This window comes from Pseudorca crassidens, chromosome 2, assembly GCF_039906515.1.
Source record: "Pseudorca crassidens isolate mPseCra1 chromosome 2, mPseCra1.hap1, whole genome shotgun sequence".
NCBI classification, from domain to species: domain Eukaryota; kingdom Metazoa; phylum Chordata; class Mammalia; order Artiodactyla; family Delphinidae; genus Pseudorca; species Pseudorca crassidens.
Window position 1 is genome coordinate 133607758 of NC_090297.1, and position 23365 is coordinate 133631122.

Here is a 23365-nt window from a genome sequence, read left to right on the forward strand (position 1 = left end):
AGTGAGCAGAGGAGGAGGCGTGACCCCTTGGCGGGGGGCTGATTCATAACACTGAGCAGAGAGAGAGAGAGAGAGCCCTCTTCCTGGAAGATTTTGCCCTGAAACCACCAGCCACAGCAAGTGGCGTGGGAGAAAGCTCTCCAACAAAGGACAAAGGGAAGAAGGAGGGATCTGGTGTCCAAAGAGCCAGGGGCGAGGGTCTGAGGCCAAGCCAGAGGTCAGTTACCATGAGATCAGGCCTCACGTGCCACGACTCAAGGAAGGAAACAGGCTGTGCTCCAGAAGATGAGGACATGGGTCACGAAAGCAGCAGAGACAGGTAATATGATAGTTACTTTTACATATCAGCTTGACGAGGTCACAGGGTACAGCTGACCCTTGAACGACGTGGGTGTTAGGGGTGCCGACCCCCGGACAGTCAGAACTTTGCATATTACTTTACAGTCAGCCTTGGTATCCACGGTTCCGCATCTGGAGATTCAACCAACTGCGCATAGCGTAGGACTGCAGTATTTCTTCTGAAAAAATCCTCATATAAGTGGACCTGTGCAATCCAAACCCGGGCACAAGGATTAGCTGAATTTGGTTAAATATTATTCTGGGTATATTTATGAGGGTGTTTTGGATGAGATTAACATTTGAATTGGCTGACTGAGTAAAGCAGATTGCCCTCCCTAATGTGGGTGAGCCCCATCCAATCTGCTGAAGGCCTGGGTAGAATAAAAGGCTGAGTAAGAAATAATTCTTTCTCTGTTTTACAGCTGGGACCTCAGTCTTCTGTACTCAGACAGAAACTTCCACCATGGGCTCTCCTGGGTCTCCAGCTACAGATGGGAGATTTCGGGGCTTTTTGGCCTCCATAATCATGTGAGCCACTTCCTTAAAATAAATCTCTTGATTGTTAGATAGATAGGTAGGCAGATATTCTATCGATTCTGTTTCTCTGGAGAACCCTGATACAAGTAACCAAGTGGAAGGCAGAAGAGAAGGCCTGTTGAGTGTCTGTGGGGCCTGGCAGGGAGCAGCAGGACAGAGGCCAGGTAAGTTTACTGAGTGGCGTCAGCAAAAGGAATCTCACTGACACCAGGTCGGTACTGCAAAGTCTCCTTTGTGTGGACTTTGGGGCTTCCATTTTTCCAATTCTCTGAGTGCTGGGAGCTGAGGGAGATCCACGTACAAAACCCAAGTCTTGTTACATTTATGGATATATCCCATTATTTCCCAAGGCAGGAACCCACAGGACCTCTGAGAACGGGCATGTGTTACCTGCAGACACTGCGACGTGATGCAGTATCAGCCTGACACACTCACAGCTCGGAGGACACCTTCTTGCTCTACGTTGTTAGAGGATGTGTAGATCTAAGTCCAGTTCCAGCTGCTGTGTAGAGTAACAAGGCCAGGTAAAGGTGAGCTTGGGCCAGATGGAGCAGATAGAGAAGGCTGATTTGGTATGTAATACACCTGCTGGGACAGGCTAGCAACTCTCTCTGCTGGAAGGAAGACCCATTTGATACACGGGAGACAGGTAAACACTCACCGTCCAGGGCTCAGCATGGAGGGGATGGTCCCACTGATATGGGGGGAGCGTGTCATCTTCAGAGACCCAGGCAGGCACTGGCGATGGGAAAGTTTGGCATGTGGTAGGCAGCATTCCCCCTCACCCCCCACCCCCGCCTCCTGCACTGGGTTTAGAGAAAAAATTGTCTAACGTGAAGGGTACTGGGAAGCTCACAAGGCCAGGTTAACATGGCAGAAAGCCAGCTCTGAGAACTGGGTCGTGCACCTCCTCTGGGCTCTCGGCACCCTGAGCCTACTTACCATATTGTAAGTGCGATTCTAATGATGCCCTGTCAGCCCCTCAATGATGAGTCCCTAGGGCCAGGGCCACGCCAGGAATCTTTGTGCTCCTGGTGCCTAGCAGAGAGCTTGGCACACAGTCAGGCTCAGTAAACGTGTGTTGAACCTGCAGGGGATTTGCTGTGGAGTCCCCTGCATGGTGACCCAGAGCTCCTTGCTAAGACCCAGCCTGGCCCTGAGCCTGGATAAGGGTGACCTGCCAATGAGTGGTGGCGTGGAGAGCCAGGCCGGCCCTGGGCTTCACGACTCTCTGCATCGCTTGTTATTGTCACAGGTTTTATTCTGTCACGAGAACGGGGTTGCTTTGTTTTGATCAAGAATTAGAAATACGTCAACGCTTATGTTTAGAAGGCTCGGCAAGCGACTGTGGTCTGCTTCCGTGTTCGGCTCCACCCACGTTGTCTTTCCCAGACAGCGATTTTTCACACAAGTTTTGCCACCTAGAGGAGCGGTGTCACTTACGCCTCCTTCCTCAACTTCAAGTGGAGCCCAGGGCCCAGAGGGTTCTTCTCAAAGTGTTGGTCTGTCACGTGGCCCAGGGACACCCCAGAGCCATGTGGACAGGAGCAGGGGGTGGAGCGGAGAGCTGCCAGTGGCCCCGAGGAACAAGGCGGGGGTGGAGCCCGGGTGGACTTGTGGATTCAGTCTCCTGAGCAGGGGAACAGGCCTGCTGGAGAAAGCGCTCCCTGCAGAACCAACATACAGGGCGACGAGCCGGCAAGCTCTTGTGAGGTAAAGGCCGTCTTCCGAAGTGATGTATCTGCACCCAAAAAAAAAAAATGTATCTGCACGATGTTTGGCTACAAAGAACCAGCCAAGTGAAATCACTTGTAAAAAATGATGAGGGGCTTGATAGTAAGGCATCAGATCTGCTTTTATCATGGCCACTAGTTAAAATGACCAACCCTGAGAACCCACGAGATGTCACCAAATAGAAGTCCCCAACATTTCCGTAGGCCATGTGCTTGTGGGTCACCAGGCAGGAGTTACTGCTGCACGTGTGTGACTTTCCAAAGACCTACAATTAGCGGGAACATGGGGCCATCTCCATTCACCGGTCACGTTCTTAGTTGCAAAAGGAATCCACATCGGCTGGTTTAATTGTTGGGAGGGCTGGAGAAAGAGGCTGAACTCCCAGCTTCTAGGACAGCATTCAACCCCTCATCAGAGAACTGGCTGTTTCAGAGCCGGTGATTCGCTCTACCTGCACCAGCAAATGGGATGCCTCAGCGGAATTTCCCCACGGTGAGACTGGGAGCTAAACGAAAACCAGTGTTACATGCAGACTGTCCACGTGGATCTGGATATATGGGGTGTTTTTCAGTTCTGTTAAACCTAAACTAAATCAGAACAGCCAAATATTTTGGCATGAAATGCAAGAGGTATGTGGAATCCATGAATTCAAGATCCAGAAAAACAAGCAACCCATTTATACACATTCTATACATGCTTTTTGCCAACAAAGGAAAAAATCCACAGCCCTGTTTAGAGCACAGACATGTAACAAGAACGAAGACGCAAACCTCTAGAAACGGCCTAATTCTTAGTCTTCAAATGCACCGCGGTCATCCAGTCTGGTGGCCTTTGCCAAGAGCTATTCTCACCCTGTCTCCACAGCGGCTCTCAGAATCTGTGTCTGGCTCCTGTTTGGAGACTGGTTTAAACAGCCTTCTCCAGCTCACTGAACTCTCCCGTTGGGGCTCTACAAGCTTCCTTGCTTTTATCACCACTCACAGCTCCAGGGCAGAGATGCTTTCCCCAGCCCAGGCCCTGGAACGCCTGCTGAGGGCAGAAGATTCACACAGTCTGGGCCATTCTTCACCTAGACTCAGCTGTGAGATGCTAATGATCCCAGGGGCAGAATGGCCAAGAGAAGGAAGTTAATCAGATATGAAAAAAGCACCAGCCAGGCTGACTCCACAGGAAGCCCTCTAGTGACCAGTATCCCCAGGTTCTGGAAAACGTTGGTCCAGCCTGGATTGTTGTCCATGTCTGGCAGTGGGGGCCAGCTGTAGGCATCCCCAGGCAGGGGTCACGTCCAGGGGCTTCGTGGGACTAGACACAAAGGTTCCTCTAAGGAGGTTATGGAGTTTCAGCCAAGAGGACAGCCAAGAGGACAGTGAAGGGGCTGACAAAGGTCAGACACCTTGGTCAGGCCCTAGTGCTTCTTGGAGGGCTCAGAGCAGCAAGAGAAGCTTCAGACCAGACCCACATTCTGATGCCTGCAGGAGGGGAGCGAGGTGTGCAGGGCCTTCTGCAGAATGGGACTGGAATAGATTGGAACTGTTGTATTGCAAAGCCCTGGACCAACAGGATCATTATCCCAATCTCTGTCTCAATGTCCCACCCACTGGCCATTCAGGTGACAAACAGGTAGATCCCTAACCTGAACTCTGCCAGTTCACCTTTGTTAGGAGATTTCATCTCAGCTCGAGAACCTGGTGTAATTTTCCCTTTCAGACCTTGTTGGCTACCTCCCTTTTGCACCAAAACCAGAACCCCAAACCAAGCTTTCTTACGAGAGGACTTGATAAAGTGAAATAGGAGAGATGAGATGCTTTAGGAAGGTGTGGCAGAGATTGGTTGCCCACTCCTTAAACCTATTTCCTCTTATTCTTGGGAGACACGTGGCCACACATCCCAGCCTCCTTTCTGGTTAGGTGTGGCCTTGTTAGTTTGTAGCCAAAGAAATGTGAGTGGGAGGGATGCAGGCTGCTCCCAGGACTAACCCATGGAATCCTCCCATCTGTGATCCTCCATGGACACCATGCAAATCATAGCCCCCCAACAAGGGCAATCCAAAGAGGTTATTGCACCAGTTTGATTGCTTCAGTGATAAATGGGAATTTGGATGTGTCAGAGGTGGAGAGGAGGCTACAGACTGGGATAGCAAGTGTAGAGAGCCTTCGATCAGGGAAGCCAAAAGAGGCAGGAGTATAACTGCCATCATCCTCTACTTGGGCTGCATCCAAAGACGGTAAAGGGACACCAGCCAAGTAAGGAGGCCCCAGGAGCTACGTTTGGCAGGACAGGGGAGCCTCTGATGGTTGGTGGCTCTTTATTTCGCACAGCAGGCTGCACTGTAACAGTCGGCTGTGGGAACAGTAGCAGGTTCCCCTGGGTCCTGGGAGGCCCTGGCAAATGCGTCCCTGTCGTAGAGAACACACAGGAGAAAAAAGCCTGCGATCCTCAAAGCCTTTGCTCTGACTTTTAACTTATCGTAAGCTGTATTGCGGTAGCTGGAGATTTACCATTCATTGTTCAGAATATTACGTTTTGTTCCTGAAATAGAGGCACTAGAAGTTCACATGATAGAAATTCCATAGAAACAATATAATGGGACTTGATTCTAGCCAAGATCTGATACACTGTTTATAGGAATGATCAGCGATTACATAGGAACCAATGTGTCAATGAGAAAAGATGTCCGAACCCTGCACAGTGTAGAAGTAAGGTGTCTATAAATCAGTTATGTGGGACAATGCAGTAACCAATCATATAAAAGTCCCGTGAGAGGTGCCCTGGGGCTAAGAACCGGCCAGTGGGCCACTGGGCGGCAGCGCTAGACACCGCAGTGTGTGGCAGGGTGTTCAGGGGCCAATCATCGAGGTCACGTGTGGCAAACTGTGTCGTGCAAGGTTGACTGGAGACCACGGCCGTCAGGACTCTGGGCACCTTTGAGAATCAAAGGGCTTTAGAACACTGGGTCCCCTGTAGTCAAATGGGCCCCTCAGCACAGATGACGTTCTCTTCACCTTCTCTGGGCCTAGATGTGAGTCTAGGCTGAGCCCGGGCTTCATTGTAAGCCAGACCCTGGAATTTTGTACCTCTGGAATGACAAGGGGCCAAACACAGAGGCCTAAGGCCATTTTTAATCCTCCTTCCCTGGACTCCACCCCACACACAACATTGTCTTCATGAAACTGAAAAATCAGGACCCCTATAAAGAAAAGGAAATCCAAAAAAAAAAAAAAAGAAAAGGAAATCCAAAAAAAAAAAAAAGAAAAGGAAATCCAAATGCCATCAACTTGGGGAAAAGAGACACATGACTGCTTCTTTCTCTATGTTGGGAAGCTCCCCTTTCACCAGACTCCTTTGGAACATCAGAGGGCTCTACGGTCCTTGCCCTGGACCAGTGGATTTTGCCCTGAAGCGGGGTTAGGAAAAGCCTATCTGACATTCTCCAGGTAAGAATGGCCTACGGGGCTTCCCTGGTGGCACAGTGATTGAGAGTCCGCCTGCCAATGTAGGGGACACGGGTTCGTGCCCCGGTCCGGGAGGATCCCACATGCCGCGGAGCGGCTGGGCCCGTGAGCCATGGCCGCTGAGCCTGCGCGTCCGGAGCCTGTGCTCCGCAACGGGAGAGGCCGCAACAGTGAGAGGCCCGCGTACCGCAAAAAAGAAAAGAATGGACTACGGCCTGCATATAACAAAGTCATACCACAGCCACTTCCACATCACAGTGCTGTTTCCACCTAGGGCCTCACGCAGTTGCAAAATCTTAGAGAAGAAAGTAACAGACTCATTTATTTAGGTTCATTAAACATATTCCCAGCCCTTCCAGAACATACTGATGACAACAATGATGTATTTGAGGACATGAATAGCAAGTACTATACGAAGGCACAAGCCTGGAGCTGTGGGTCTGTAGTTAAATTTCTGTCCAAATGATGATGACGATAATGATGATGTGTGTGTGTGTATAATTTTCTACTTTACAAAGCAGTTTTCACAATGAGACCTTGATTCCTTTCACACCCAATTTCCTGCTATATGGGCCAGTGGGCTCATGTGACATGCTTGGCCAAGAGGAGACTCATTTAACAACTGCTCAGCCAAGCAAAGGACACTTTGCTGCAGGCCCAGGAGGAGTTCAACCCCAAACAAAGACGAGAAGGTGCCCATTTTCACAGAGCTGGTAAACGTTGAGAAGGAGACCATCATTTTCACTGTAGTTTCCTGCTCAAGCCTATGGGAACTTTGGAAACCTGTGGAGAAAGGGCCCTCCTGCCATGTGGCCAGCGGATCTGGGAGGACCGAGCACAGTGGTCAAAGGACCTTAGCTTTCCAACCCCTCATTTACAAGGGGGAGAGGAGCTTGGGAAGCTCCCCGCCACTTCCTCTCCTCCCCTCCCATCTCTTCCCCTCCCCCACTGAACAGTGACAGACGTTCTCCTTTGGTTGTGATGGGCTGAGATTGAAGGCTCTCACCAGGTTGGGAGCTGCAAAATAACCCCCTAGGAAATGCATCAGAAATGCTGCAAGTGACTCCGAAGAAGCTCCAATGCTCAGCGCCTCTGGGAAGGACAGGCATAGGCGCAGGAAATGGGAAGGTGAGGGCGAAAAGTCACGTCCGGGGTGCGGACACGCACTTCACGTGCAATTTGCATCATTTCCTGTACTGTCTGTTCTAGGAATTTCCAAGTTGGCCCTTTCTGTAGCAGGTAGTAGAGGGAAGAAGGCGTGCCCAAGGATAAGAGGAAAGAGAATTATTCAGCGTCCAGTTAGGCTTGCTAACCTGGATGCTGAATAATTTTAGGTCCCAGGGAGGCTACATTCCTTTGACTCTCAAAACACAAATCATAGTTACCCTCAGGATGGTCTCAGTATTCTTCATCGCCCGTCATCTGGGCTTTTCACCAACTGCACTGTCCACATACTGCTTCTTGCCCTAACGCTCTTCCAGGATAGTAGAAAAACCAGGAGGAAAGAATGGAGTTGGGTGTAGGAGGGGAGAGGGGACAGAGCCAGCTGTGCAGTCAGGCCTGGGCATCAGAGATCGTCCTGCCGAGACTGGCACCCCTCCCCCAGCACAGAGAGCCCCGGATTAGCACAGTATGTGCACCTTGAACCGGAGAGACTTCAGGGCATCCCAACCCAAAATAGCTTTAGGCTCGAGGAAGGGTCAGGAGAGCAGGTGTGTGGGCTTCCAGGAGAAGCTCGTTGTTGAGGGCAGACACCTCCTCCTGGTCTTTGGGTGGGTCCCTCTGGGAAAGGAGCCGGCAATTTTTGCTTCTCCTGGGGCGTCCCTTGTGCTTGGCTGTGGTCCTTCAGGGTGGGCTTTCCAGGACAGCCCCTCTCCCCTTGCAGGAGGGAGACTTCGTGGTTTTGGAACCCGACCTGAGGTCCTCTTCTCAGCGGCCGAGGCACCCCAGGCTCAAAGTTGCAGCGACACTGCGGCCAGCATGCAGGTCCTGGGCATTGTGACCTCAGCTGTTCCACACACAGAGAGGTGGGCATCCTGCCCTCACCTCAGCCTGTAACCTGCAGTGGCCTGGTCCCGGGGGCCCATTGTGGGGAGGTTGGGAAGTTGAAGAACACTCTGGCCTCCTCCATCATGTCGGCCAAGAGGGCAGAACTGAAGAAAACAAACCTGGTAAAGGAGAAACGTTGCTGGCCAATGTGGGGCCTCTTTGAACTCTCACTGGATGGAGTTGGGGGGTACAGAGAGTCCCCAACGAACCCTCGGCTTTTCTTTCTACCTCTGAGCATGACGTGGCCTCTCAGGCGGGAAGGAGGGTGGGGAATGGACCCCTGGGCTTGGGGTGGGAAGGACCCCCGCCAGGAAAAGGAGCACCGAAATGCCCCACCCCTATCCCGGCCACTCCGGAGCCATGACCCCAGCCAGGCCCGCATCTTACCCGCGTGTTTAAGGCACACAAGAACCTCATCAGATAAAGGTAATTATCATCCACAATTTACAGACGAGGAAGTGAAGGCTCAGAGAAGCTAAATAACGTGCCTAAGTCAACACAGCTGGTAAGGAGGGCAGCTGAGACTAGAATTCAAGTCTGTCTGTCTACCTCCAAAGTCAATGCTCCTGAAAAAATACTTAGACGGCTTCCTTGAGTTATCTTAAAGTGTCCCCGCCAGCCCTCACCCCCGCCAGCTCCCCAGGGAGAGGGCTGCCTGCCGAACAGGCAGGTGTCACTCATGAGAGGAGTAGAGCATGAGAAAATGTGAGTTATCTTGGCCCAGGCGCTGGGGGTATGTGGGCCTGAGCCTAAGCGCAGTTGGACAGGCAGGGTCGGGTGGGTGGAGGGTCCTCCCCAGTCCTGATGCCTGGCAGCCTGAATCCCAGCCTCCTGTCTCTGCAGAACAAGAACTACAAGGCAGTTTGCCTGGAATTGAAGCCAGAGCTGATCAGAGTAAGAAGCTTGTTTGAGGCCATACCGGCAGCCAGGCCTGAGACGCATGAGGAGGTGACTTGGAGTCAGGGGTCATTCGCTGTCCCTGGTGGCCAAGACTTGTCCCAGATGCTGGCGGATATATTGAGAGAGAGACAAGCTCTCTGCTCTCACAGAACAAAGCAGATACCTAAATAAATAAGGAAAAATTCAGCAGTTTTACCTATGATGCAGGGAATTAAAATAGGGAGATGTGATTGGGGGGGCTGCTGGGGGTTGAGGGCATCAGGAAGGCCTTCCTCTGAGCTGAGAGCTGTAGGACAAGCCTGCGGCCCCTGGAGGGCTGAGGACAAGCGCTGTGGGCAGAAAAAGCAGTGCGCACAGAGGCCCTGAGGTGGGAATGAGTATGTCTGTGGAGGGGACAGAAAGCTGAGGCCCAGTGGGCCAGGAAGGGAGTGGAATGAGATGAGCTCAGAGAGGGGAGAAGGATGGAGGAAACTCCTGCACAGGTGAGGCCAGGTTACCTCTGCGCTGACCCAAAGGGAGGAGCAGAAACTCGGGGTCATCCCTCCTGCCTCACCCTCCCACGCCTGCAGTTTCCAATATTCTGTGTCTCTGTTTCCAACCAACAGACATATGACTACAAAGGAGCTAAACAAGAAGGGCCATTTACCAAACCAGGAGGGACAAAGGAGCTAAAGGTAGGTGTGTGGACCCAGGAGACAGGAAGTTGGATCAGCCCAGTGAACAGGTGGGGCCAACAGAACAACTTCTGCAGCAGGTGAACTGCCAGCATCTACAGTTCTGCTCCAGCCCCTGTGACTCCTTTCCTTCTGGTTCTCTCTATTTTAAAATAATTTCAGACTTACAGAATATTTTCCAAAAAATGGTACAATGAGTTCTAGTATACCCTTCCCCCAGATTCCCAAATGTTGGCATTTTATCTTGGGTTTTTTTTCTCTCTTTCATATTCACACACCTATATATAACATATATATTTCCTGAACCATCTGCGAGCAAGTGGTTCTCTCAAATTTCGGTATATATTTCCTCAAAACAAGAACATTCTCTTACACAGCCACAGTACAATTATCCAAACATCAAAAGCAGGAAATTAATGTTGATACAGTTCTCACCTACAGCCCTTATTCTAATTTCACCAGTTATCCCACTAATGTCTTTCATAACAAAAGAGAAGATAACTTTTTTGGTCTGGGATCCAATCCAGAATCACACCTTGCATCTAGTTTCCATGTCTCTTCAGTCTTTTTTTGTCTGGAACAGTTCTTCGACCTTGTCTTTTGGGACACTGTCATTTTTGATGACAAATCATTTATCTTGTAGAATGACCCTGAATTTGGGTTGTCTGATGCTTCCTCACCATTAGACTTAGGCCATACATTTTTCGGTTCTCACACCACAGGAGTGAAAGTATGACCTTTTCAAAGTGCATCACATCTGGAGGTACTGGATGTCTGTGTGTCCCACTATCCTATTTTCTTAATAGCATCCTTTCTTTCCTCCCTGCTGGCATCTATCTCTCTGCTCCTCTTTTGGCAATGCCCCAGGATCTTTCCTTTCCTCCTTTTGACTGTTTCCCTTCCATCCAAGACATTTCTTCACTCCTTCTCTATTTTATTTTCTCAGAATGAACTCAGGGAGGTGAGGGAAGAGCTCAAGGAAAAAATGAAGGAGATAAAACAGGTAACAGGATGAGACTTTTCAGCTCACGGAGAAAAAGTGGAGCTTCAAGGAAAATGAAATGCCTAACTTTGAATAGTAAAGAAAATCAGAAATTGCATGGAAAAAGCAATCAAACCAACTGAGCCCAAATCCCCTAGAATGTTTAAGTGTCAGCAGCTTAGGTTATCTGTTTCTTACTTGTTTCGTGCTTAAACCCAAATTTTGAATGATAAGGGCTCTCTAAGATATCTCATTGATAAGGGTGGGGAGATACAACCTTAGTGACAGAGTGAGAGGGGCTGACCTGGAATTGGGGGGCAGTCAGGGACCAATTCCATTGTCCTAATACTCCTCCCCTGAGCGAGCTGCAGAGCAAGAATCCTCTTCTTGTTTCTCTGACGGAATCACTTATAGCATATTTATGAACAAAGGAAATGCTCAAGCAAGAACGTGTAATTGAAGCTGTGGTCTGAGCTCCACATGGCAGCCTTGCAATGACCAGATCCAAGCTGTGCCAAGGCTGCTGCTGGTGTTGACTTGATGATACACTCACCCTAGTCCCTTCACAGACTCTTGGGAAGAAAGTGGCTCTAGTAGGCCATTATTAGAACATTCCTTAATCTTGATCTAGCTCATTCCAGGGGAGCAGCTGCAGCCCTTAGCTTAAAATGCCTGAAAGACAACTCCACATTCAGTGATGTGCTCTTTGCCTTTCTTCCTCACTAGATAAAAGATGTAATGGACCAGGAATTTGAAAAACTCCAGGAATTTGTGGAGATTATAAAGGTAAGCATTTACTGAGTGCCCTCCATGGGCCAGTACCATACGAGGAATCATGCAAGGAGATGCCAGAGCCTGCCCTGCAAGTGCTTACAGCTTAATAAGAGACCCAAACTCTATTGCAAAAAAGAATTAAATAACAAGTAAGTACCAAGCTAAATGATGACTGGTTGTCAACTAACCAGGGGTTTAGAGAAGTGAGTAACGAATGTGGGTTGGGGTAACCAGAAAAGTCCTTTTAGAGGAAGTGAGCCTTAAGGTGAGTCTTAAGGCAGCATTGGAAGTTTAATGTGAATCTAACCAAGAGCCCAGTAAGATTATTTTTGAACTCAATAATTACTAAAAGGATCATCTAGATTCTAGAATAACAGTTTACAGACGTTGGTGGGTTTCAGAATCACCAGGAGCACAAATATAGGAAACAGAGCTCAGGCCCTGTGTTGATGGGCCTGGCACCCTGGGGTTTTGTTTGTGTTCCCCAGGTAGAAGTTTGAGAACAACAAATGCAGAAGCATAAATAGACAAAAGCATTTATTTATAAATTTTTCAAGAGTTGTAAGGGGGCATTACTTCTACCAGATATTAAAATCGTAATGAAGCCAACTTAATAATCAAATTAAGGTGGTACAGCCCAAGGATAACCAGACAAATGAAGAAGCCAACATAGATAATCCTGTAACAGCCTCTCTGCCAGGGATGCACTGAGAATCACTTCGGAGGATTTCTAAAGTCCATTTACCCAGGCCCTGGCCCAGATGAACTGAATAAAAACCTCCAAGTTTGGGCACAGTTGCTCAAAACTCTTCAGTGCTTCAGATGCTTGCTCCTGATGAGAACCAGGTCCTTAGCACTTTAGCAGTAGTTATTAACATTGGCTATGTGCTGAAATCACCTGTACTGTGGATTTGAACAGCTCCTCTTTACACCTGGCTGCACCCCATAGCAATTATATCAGAACCTCTTAATATGAGGTCTGCGGACTTCCCTGGAGGCACAGTGGTTAAGAATCCACCTGCCAGTGCAGGGAACACGGGTTTGACCCCTGGTCCAGGATGATCCCACATGGCGCGGAGTAACTAAGCCCGTGTGCCACAACTACTGAGCCTGTGCTCTAGAGCCCTCAAGCCACAACTACTGAGCCCACGCACTGCAGCTACTGAAGTCCATGTGCCTAGAGCCCGTGCTCCGCAACAAGAGGAGGCACCGCAATGAGAAGCTTGCGCACCTCAACGAAGAGCAGCCCCGGCTCGCCGCCACTAGAGAAAACCCACGCACAGTAACAAAGACCCAACGCAGCCAAAAATAAATTTAAAAAAAGAAAGAATGGAGGCAAAAATCGAGAAGATGCAAGAAATGTTTAACAAAGACCTAAAAGAATTATAGAACAAACAAACAGAGATGAACAATACAATAACTGAAAGGAAAAATACACTAGAAAGAATCAATAGCAAAATAACTGAGGCAGAAGAACGGATAAGTGACCTGGAAGACAGAATGGTGGAATTCACTGCTGTGAAATGAAATAAAGAAAAAAGAATGAAAAGAAATGAAGACAGACTAAGAGACCTCTGAGACAATATTAAATGCAACAGCATTAGCATTATAGGGGTTCCAGAAGGAGAAGAGAGAGAGAAAGGACCAGAGAAAACATTTGAAGAGATTATAGTCGAAAACTTCCCTAACATGGGAAAGGAAATAACCACCCAAGTCCAGGAATCACAGAGAGTCCCATACAGGATAAACCCAAGGAGAAACACGCCGAAACATATAGTAATCAAATTGGCAAAAATTAAAGACAAAGAAAAATTATTGAAAGCAGCAAGGGAAAAATGACAAATAATATACAAGGGAACTCCCATAAGGTTAACAGCTGATTTCCCAGCAGAAACTCTACAAGCCAAAAGAGAGTGGCATGATATATTTAAAGTAATGGAAAGGAAGAACCTACAACCAAGATTACTCTACCTGGCAAGGATCTCATTCAGATTTGATGGAGAAATCAAAAGTTTTACAGACAAGAAAAAGCTAAGAGAATTCAGCACCACCAAATCAGCTCTACAACAAATGCTAAAGGAACTTCTCTAAGTGGGAAACACAAGAGAAGAATAGGACCTGCAAAAACAAACCCATAACAATTAAGAAAATGGTCAAAGGAACATACGTATCGATAACTACCTTAAATGTGAATGGATTAAATACCCCAACCAAAAGACACAGGCTCACTGGATGGATACAAAACCAAGACCCATATATATGCTGTCTACAAGAGACCCACTTCAGACCTAGGGACACATACAGACTGAAAGTGAGGGGATGGAAAAAGACATTCCATGCAAATGGAAATCAAAAGAAAGCTGGAGTAGCAATACTCATATAAGATAAAATAGACTTTAAAATAAAGAATGTTACAAGAGACAAGGAAGGACACTACATAATGATCAAGGGATCAATCCAAGAAGAAGATATAACAATTATAAATATATATGCACCCAACATAGGGGCACCTCAATACATAAGGCAACTGCTAACAGCTGTAAAAGAGGAAATCAACAGCAGCACAATAATAGTGGGAGACTTTAACACCTCACTTACACCAATGGACAGATCATCCAAACGGAAAATTAATAAGGAAACAAAAACAGCAGATTACACTTTCTTCTCAAGTGCGCACAGAACATTCTCCAGGATAGATCACATCTTGGTTCACAAATCAAGCCTCAATAAATTTCAGAAAATTGAAATCATATCAAACATCTTTTCTGACCACAATGCTATGACATTAGAAATCAATTACAGGGGGAAAAAAGGTAAAAAACACAAACACATGGAGGCTAAACAATATGTTACTAAATAACCAAGAGGTCACTGAAGAAATAAAAGAGGAAATTAAAAAATACCTAGACAAATGACAACAAAAACATGACGATCCAAAACGTATGAGATGCAGCAAAAGCAGTTCTAAGAGGGAAGTTTATAGCAATACAAGCCTACCTCAAGAAACAAGAAAAATCTCAAATAAACAATCTAACCTTATACCTAAAGGAACTAGAGAAAGAAGAACAAACAAAACCCAAAATTAGCAGAAGGAAAGAAATCATAAAGATCAGAGCAGAAATAAAGAGCAAAGATCAATAAAACTAAAAGCTGGTTCTTTGAGAAGATAAACAAAACTGATAAACCATTAGCCAGACTCATGAAGAAAAAGAGGGAGAGGACTCAAATCAATAAAATTATAAATGAAAAAGAAGTTACAACAGACACCGCAGAAATACAAAGCATCCTAAGAGACTACTACAAGCAACTCTATGCCAATAAAATGGACAACCTGGAAGAAATGGACAGATTCTTAGAAAGGTATAACCTTCAAAGACTGAGCCAGGAAGAAATAGAATATATGAACAGACCACTCACAAGTAATGAAACTGAAACTGGGATTAAAAATCTTCCAACAAACAAAAGTCCAGGACCAGATGGCTTCACAGGTGAATTCTATCAAACATTTAGAGACGAGCTAACACCATCCTTCTCAAACTCTTCCAAAAAATTGCAGAGGAAGGAACACTCCCAAACTCATTCTATGAGGCCACCATCACCCTGATACCAAAACCAGAAAAAGATACTACAAAAAGAGAAAATTACAGACCAATATCACTGATGAATATAGATGCAAAAATCCTCAACAAAACACTAGCAAACAGAATCCAACAACACATTAAAAGGATCATACACCATGATCAAATGGGATTTATCCCAAGGATGCAAGGATTCTTCAATATATGCAAATCAATCAATGTGATACACCATATTAACAAATTGAAGAATAAAAACCATATGATCATCTCAATAGATGCAGAAAATAGATGCACAAAATTCAACACCCATTTATGATAAAACCACTCCAGAAGGTAACCTACCTCAATATAATAAAGGCCATGTATGACAAACCCACAGCAAACATCATTCTCAATGGTGAGAAACTGAAAGCATTTCCTCTAAGATCAGAAACAAGACAAGGATGTCCTCTCTCTCCACTATTATTCAACATACTTCTGGAAGTCCTAGCCATGGCAATCAGACAAGAAAAAGAAATAAAATGTATACAAATTGGAAAAGAAGAAGCAAAACTGTCACTGTTTGCAGATGGCATGATACTATACATAGAGAATCCTAAAGATGCCACCAGAAAACTGCTAGAGATAATCAATGAATTTGGTAAAGTTTCAGGATACAAAATTAAGGCACAGAAATCTCTTGCATTCCTATACACTAATGATGAAAAATCTGAAAGAGAAATTAAGGAAACACTCCTATTTACCATTGCAACAAAAAGAATAACATACCTAGGAATAAACCTACCTAAGGAGACAAAAGACCTGTATGCAGAAAACTATAAGACACTGATGAAAGAAATTAAAGGTGATACCAACAGATGGAGAAATATACCATGTTCTTAGGTTGGAAGAATCCATATTGTGAAAATGACTATACTACCCAAAGCAATCTACAGATTCAATGCAATCCCTATCAAATTACCAATGGCATTTTTTACAGAACTAGAAGAAAAAATCTTAAAATTTGTATGGAGACACAAAAGACCCCGAACAGCCAAAGCAGTCTTGAGGGATAAAAACGGAGCTGGAGGAGTCAGACTCCCTGACTTCCGACTATACTACAAAGCTACAGTAATCAAGACAATATGGTACTGGCACAAAAACAGAAATATAGATCAATGCAGCAGGATAGAAAGCCCAGAGATAAACCCACACACCTATGGTCAACTAATCTATGACAAAGTAGGCAAGGATATACAATGGAGAAAACACAGTCTCTTCAATAAGTGGTGCTGGGCAAACTGGACAGCTACATGTAAAGGAATGAAATTAGAACACTCCCTCACACCATGCACAAAAATAAACTCAAAATGGATTAGAGACCTAAATGTAAGCTCAGACACTATAAAACTCTTAGAGGAAAACATACGAAGAACACTCTTTGACATAAATATCAGGAACAACTTTTTTGATCCCCCTCCTAGAGTAATGGAAATAAAAACAAAAAGAAACAAATGGGACCTAATGAAACTTACAGCTTTTGCGAAGCAAAGGAAAGTACAAACAAGGTGAAAAGACAACCCTCAGAATGGGAGAAAATATTTGCAAACAAATCAACCGACAAAGGATTAATCTCCAAAATATATAAACAGCTCATGCAGCTCAATATTAAAAAAAACAAACAACACAATCCAAAAATGGGCAGAAGACCTAATAGACATTTCTCCAAAGAAGACGCATGAAAAGCTGCTCAACATCACTAATTATTAAAGAAATGCAAATCAAAACTACAATGAGGTATCACCTCACACCAGTTAGAATGGGCATCATCAGAAGATCTACAAACAACAAATGCTGGAGAGGGTGTGGAGAAAAGGGAACCCTCTTGCATCTTTGGTAGGAATGTAAATTGATACAGCCACTATGGAGAACAGTATGGAGGTTCCTTAAAAAACTAAAAATAGAATTACCATATGACACAGCAATCCCACTACTGGGCATATACCCAGAGAAAACCATAATTCAAATAGACACATGCACCCCAATGTTCATTGCAGCACTATTTACAATAGCCAGGTCATGGAAGCAACCTAAATGCCCAGCGGCAGACAAATGGGTAAAGAAGATGTGGTACATATATACAATGGAATATTACTCAGCCATAAAAAGGAACAAAATTAGGTCATTTGTAGAGACATGGATGAATCTAGAGACTGTCATACAGAGTGAAGTCAGAAAGAGAAGAACAAATATTGTATATTAATGCATATATGTGAAACCTAGAAAAATGCTACAGATGAACCGGTTTGCAGGGCAGAAATAGAGAGAGATGTAGAGAAGAAATGTATGGACGCCAAGGGGGGAAAATGGTGGTGGGGGGAGGGATAATTTGGGAGACTGGGATTGACATGTATACACTACTATATTAAAGTATATAACTAATAAGGACCTACTGTATAGTACAGGGAACTCTTCTCAATACTCTGTAGTGACCTATATGGGAAAATAATTTTAAAAAGAGTGGATATATGTATAGGTATAACTGATTCACTTTGCTGTACAGCAAAAACTAACACAACATTTTAAATCAATTATACTCCAATAAAGATTAATTTAAAAAAAAAGAATATTGCCTGACTATATAAGGGAAAAGCTTAACTCAGTTAACACTATAAACTGAAATAGTATATAAAGTGAATTTTAAAAATAAAAATAAGAAGTATGTATTTAACTGGATGGTCCAAATATAATTACAATGGAAGAAATCACAAAGGAAATATTGTTAATGTTTAACAATACAAAAAATTTAAAAATTATAACAGAAAAGCACCATACACAGAGTGAAAAAGTAAGCAACAGTTTTGGAGAAATAATTTTCCACAAATATGATAGACATAGAAAAAAAGCTTTTTATCTGTAACCTACAAGGCTCACACAATCAATAAGAACCAACTAGGAAAATGGGAAAAGGGTATATGTGAACAGTCCACAGAGGGGAATCTTACTAAAAAGCAATAAATATATTAACAAGTTTTACCTCATGAGTAATCAAATAACTGCAAATGAAAACAATACTTAGATAACTGCCACATTCAAATAAGCCAAGTTGTAATTTATGACAATTATAAAGCAAGATAAGAATGCTCTTGTACTGCTGATTGGAGTACAAGATTGTACAAAACTAAAACGGAATTAGACAATAGGTATCAAAAATATCAAAACTCCATGACTTATCAACTCCTTGACTTCTCAGAATTTAACCTATGAGAATAATCAGAAATGCCAGCATGGATATATATAAAAAGAAGTTCATCACAGGATTATTTATAATAGCAAAAAATTGTAAACAACCACTATTTTCAAAAGTAGAGGAATAGCCAATAGAATTACGATACATCTATATAATGAAAATTCACTATAGGAGACAGAATTTAGAAAGAATACTTTTAATGAGAAGTAAAAAAGCAAGATGCAAGTAATATATACAGGCTGATCTCAACAGGTGAAAAGAAATTGGTAAGTAAATATATAGAAAAAAGACTGGAAAGAAATATACCAAAAGGGTTAATTGCTGTTATTGAAAGGTGATGAGATTAATTTTTTCTTTTATATTCCTCTGTATTGTCCAAATTTTCTGCAAAGGGCATGTCTTATTTCTATATCAAAATGCAAACACAGTAAGTGTTTTGTTAGTGGGTAGGACTGGGTATCACAAGGCACAAAGGAGGCTATTTCGGGCACGGGAACAGCTTGCACACAGCATGGAAGCAGGATGAACGCGAAGCTTCTCAGTCAGTGGGGAGATCGGTCATAAAAGAGGGATCATGGGGGGAAACTGTGAGAAATAAAATGGAATGGGCACAAAGGCGGTGGATAATGAAGGCTTCTGAAAGACAGGCAGACAGGTTGGGACTTGGTTGTGTAAGCAGTAAGAGGCCTCTGGAGATTCTTAATCAAAGAACATGCTAGGAGCAGCACTTCAGAAAGCTGAGCTGGCAGCTGCTTGCAAGGTGGCCTGGGGGCGCCGGGGGAGTCGGTGGGGGCCGTCTGGAGCAAGAATATCAAACTGGAAGCCGCATCTCTGCTCAAGGTGAAGAAAGCTGGACCAAGTGTAGAAACAGAAGGAAAAGGGTAAAAATCTGAAAGATGCAGCGAAGGAAAGACAACATTCTTGGTGATTGATTCAGTATAAAGAATGAAGGAGAGGCAAGCGTGCATGATAACACCAAAGTTTTAATCTGGACGATTAGAAAAAAGTGGTGACAGTGACAGGCTAGTTGGGAAGCAGCTAATTTAGAAGAGAAAGTGAAGAGGTCAGTTTGGAACGTGATGAGTTTGAAGTGATGGTGAGACTTTTAAGAATATGGGACGTTTTGACTCTGATGTTTTAGACCCGGGGGAATATTGACTTCAAGGATATTTGACTTTATTTACAAATACAAATGTCTTATTCAAAATGTATACGAACATTTTTAAATGCTTTTCAAGAAGATATTTTTTGGAAATCATTTCCATCCTGACGGTGTAATTCCTTGATCAATTTTCTACCCCAGATCAGTAAACTCTCCCCAGATCTTTCATTTTTTATTAAAATGGTTTTCCTAGAAGCAAATTATTATTATTATTATTATTATTATTTTTTTGCGGTAGGCGGGCCTCTCACTGTTGTGGCCTCTCCCGTTGCGGAGCACAGGCTCCAGACATGCAGGCTCAGTGGCCATGGCTCACGGGCCCAGCCGCTCCGCGGCATGTGGGATCTTCCCGGACCGGGGCACGAACCCATGTCCCCTGCATCAGCAGGCAGACCCTCAACCACTGTGCCACCAGGGAAGCCCCAAAGCAAATTATTTTTCATTTATATTTTGTGATATTCAATCCAACCCTGTTTTTGTCCTTAACAGATATTGTCACTAATACTGTCACCATCTTAGAAGTTCTTTGTGACCACTATTTCTATCCAATTTTTCCAGGTCAAATTTTACGGATCTAAGCTTTGCCAAGAAGATTTTATTATTATTTCAGTTCTTAATAATAACTGTGAGGTGCCATTTGAGCTACTGTCTACTTTATTTTGCGTTGACCATTTTTGCCAGGAGTTGGGTAAAATATGGAACAAACGCAGATACACAGGATCTACGTACATGGCAGGGGTCAAAACACTGGTGTCAGAAACGTCTTTGGGGGGGAGGTCACGGGGTTTGTTTTCTTTTTATAAATTTGTTTACTTTATCTATTTATTTTTGACTGTGTTGGGTCCTTGCTGCTGTGCGCGGGCTTTCTCTAGTTGTGGCGAGCGGGGGCTACTCTTCGTTGTGGTGCGTGGGTTTCTCATTGCAGTGGCTTCTCTTGTTGTGGAACACAGGCTCCAGGAGTGTGGGGCTTAGTAGCTGTAGCTCGCAAGCTCAGTAGTTGTGGCTCCTGGGCTCTAGAGCCCAGGCTCAGTAGCTGTGGCACACGGGCTTAGTTGCTCTGTGGCATGTGGGATCTTCCCGGACCAGGGCTCAAACCTGTGTCCCCTGCATTGGCAGGCGGATTCTTAACCACTGCGCCACCGGGGAAGATTGCATAGGCATTGAACCAAGGCAGCTAAGGGTTTTATTCAAGTGTGAGATCAGGTAAAATAGATCCTGGCCTCTGACTCACATGGAGACTTTGGACAAGCCCCCAATGACTCTGCCTGTGCTTCAGCTTCACTATGGAATGGGTGAGGTCACAGGGAGGGGTAGCACGTGTCAGGCACATCCTGATGAGCCACCCTACCCAGGACTGGTGAGGATTCTTGAGGAAGTAAGATGCTGCGGTGGTCTCTGAGTGGTCTGCAGAGTGAGGCAGGAAAAGGAACTTCAAAAGCCCTTCATGATGATGATTTTAGCTTTGAATTCTCTCTTGAAGGAAATGCAAAAGGATGTGGATGAGGAGATGGATGTTTTAATAAATATACAGAAGAATAGCAAGCGGTGAGTGTAACCTGCACCCGTCTCTCCTCAACCCTAAAGAATCTCCTCCCTTCGCTTTGCAAAGTGTCCTCGGGGTTCAGTGGACTCCCAGACCCTTCAAGGAGCTCTCTTGGTTTCTCTTCCCCAGTGGCTTGTAGTCAAGGCCTTCCACGGCCAACCATGCTACCGGTTATCTCCTTTCCTGTTGAAAATTATCTCCCCAGTTCTGCCCCTCCCTGACTCCCCAGTCCTCTCAGGAGAGGACCAAAGGAGCAGCAAGAACTCAGGCTGATAGGAAAGATGGACACAGACCCACAGATCCGGCGGAAGAAAATGGATGGAGCTGATGGAGTACCACTTGCCCTTCACAAAAAGATGACGGCACTACAACAACCAAAAAAAGATCCAATGGATTCCCTTCACCAATGTGATACCTGCTGTGTAATGAAGCCCTCCCTGCCCCTGCCCCAGTGTTACACCCCGGGTTTCTGTTCCCCCCGACCTCCCCTGGGCTCTCTCACTCTCTTACCTCTTGCTGTAAAGCACTGGTTCCACTCCTCTCCTGGCCCCAGGATGCCTCCCGAGTCTTGAGTCCTCTCTGGGGTCTTGCCCTATAGGCCTGGGGTGATTCCGAAACCATGACCAAGTAGGACTCCACCCTGGATGCACCTGTTCCCAAGTGCAACTGTATTGTTCTGTCCTTTCCTATAGCAAGACCTGATGAGGTGCCCAGCAGCCTGGCCATCTTGGACCAGGGAAAAATGATCTTTCTGGTGCCGCTTCTGTCCTCCATAGGAGAAATGTTTGTTGTGTGCCCCCAAAGAACAACTACAATCAGCGGTAGGTAGATCCATGGAAGCCCCTTATCTCAATCCGGTGCCCCGTCCTCCCAAAGGCAGTGTGCTCAGGGGTGCATTCCCATCAAATCTCACCCGTGGTTATGGTTATGCAGGCTCTGCCCCACATCACATCCACTCAGCCTTAGAGGACGTGACACACGAAGGAGGACTTGCTTAGCCCAGCCTGGAGGCTGCTGCCTAGAGGCCCCCGTGGAGTGGAGGGTGCCTTGCCAGTTGCTGAGCTGACCTTGCCTCAGGCTCCTGACTTTCTCCCCACATAACAGGCAACTTCCATACCAGGCCTGGGCATCCTTTTCACCCTCGGCATCTGGACATGCTTTCTGATTTATCTGTGCTTCAACTCCTGTGTGACTGGGGACGTAGTTCCAACTTAGTGTCACCGCAGGACCTATGAGCGGCTCCGGTTCAGCCTCTCCCCACTCCTTGAGCTGCACAGCAAATGCTTGCTGCCCTCTTGCATAGCACCCTGCCCTTGTCTCCCTCTACCCAGAGAGTAAAATCTTCATTTAAAGCCAAAGCGGGAGTCAAAGCGTTGACTATCAGCCTGAAACTTGAGTGTGCAAGGAGTGTCACTGTTTTGGATTGAAATCAGTGTATTTCAGACTCCAACCTCTCTTCTTGCTTCCTGATGGTTTGGTGGAAAATTCTTCAGGTCATCCTTAGGGTCTTCCTAAGGATGATCCTTCCCCCTCATCCCTGCTTCCCTCCTCTTCACCTGGTTCTGAAAATGTCCCAGGTCAAAAGAGAGGAAGGGAGGCCCTGAAGATATCAGATGCCATTCTGCGTGATCCCAGAAGTGTGCGTGTGAGTGTGAGTGTGTGTGTGCGCGCACGCGCGCATGTATGTTGGACAATGGGAGGAACCCCCGGGCCCAGGGTCTTGACCACTGGACTGCCGGGGAATTCCCACACGTGCCAGTTTTAAGAACTGAGACAAGGTCATCAAGGACACAGGGCTGTCAGGATCAGTTGAAGTGCTGAGTCTTTTTTTGTGCAAATGATGGTACACTGCTAATCAAGCCCCCAAGGACTGGTGGCAGTGGTCTCTGCAGTCCCTGTCCCTTGACCCTTTCCAAGCTCCCCCGTGCCCTAGTTCCATGTCATCCAACTCAGAGGCAGCAGAAGGACGACACTGTGTGTTGGGGGGGATAGTTCTGCCTGGCTGTCATGTCTGCCCTTGGGAATGGATGTCTGGGGAGCCACAGCCTGCCATTCCTGCCAATGTGCTCTTGGGCCAGCTTTGCTGGTGAGCTTGTGCTTTTTCTGTAGGTCTCAATGTCATGTCATCTGGAAGGGAATTATACTTAACCTTGTGTCTTCTCACAAAGATGCTATTCCTGTCCCGCGTACAGAGCCTCTTGGGGGGCATTGGCCTGACCTGGGCCACCATTTCTGCTTTGTGCGGCAGCATCCAATTGATCCAAGCAAGGTGGACAGGCAACTCAACTTGCCCAATCGATTTCTTTCCCTGGGAATTTGAAATTGGAATTTGGTGAGACTCAGCTGGCCCCCAGAGCTGGACTTATAATTGGGAGCTGAAGAGGCCTCTGCCACCATTGGCCAAAGACGCAG

At 45.8% G+C, this 23365-nt stretch overlaps 1 protein-coding gene across 1 annotated transcript; it reads left to right on the forward strand.

The window, feature by feature from the left end:
- Positions 1-1983: 1983 nt before the first annotated feature.
- On the forward strand, positions 1984-22311 carry TEX35 (testis expressed 35). The gene is given in 9 exon segments (XM_067728753.1): positions 1984-9059; positions 9617-9685; positions 10632-10688; positions 11394-11453; positions 20891-20955; positions 21183-21375; positions 21730-21750; positions 21752-21774; positions 22058-22311. Coding segments are annotated over 9 exon segments (693 nt in total). The 5' UTR covers positions 1984-8915; the 3' UTR covers positions 22119-22311.
- Positions 22312-23365: the final 1054 nt, after the last annotated feature.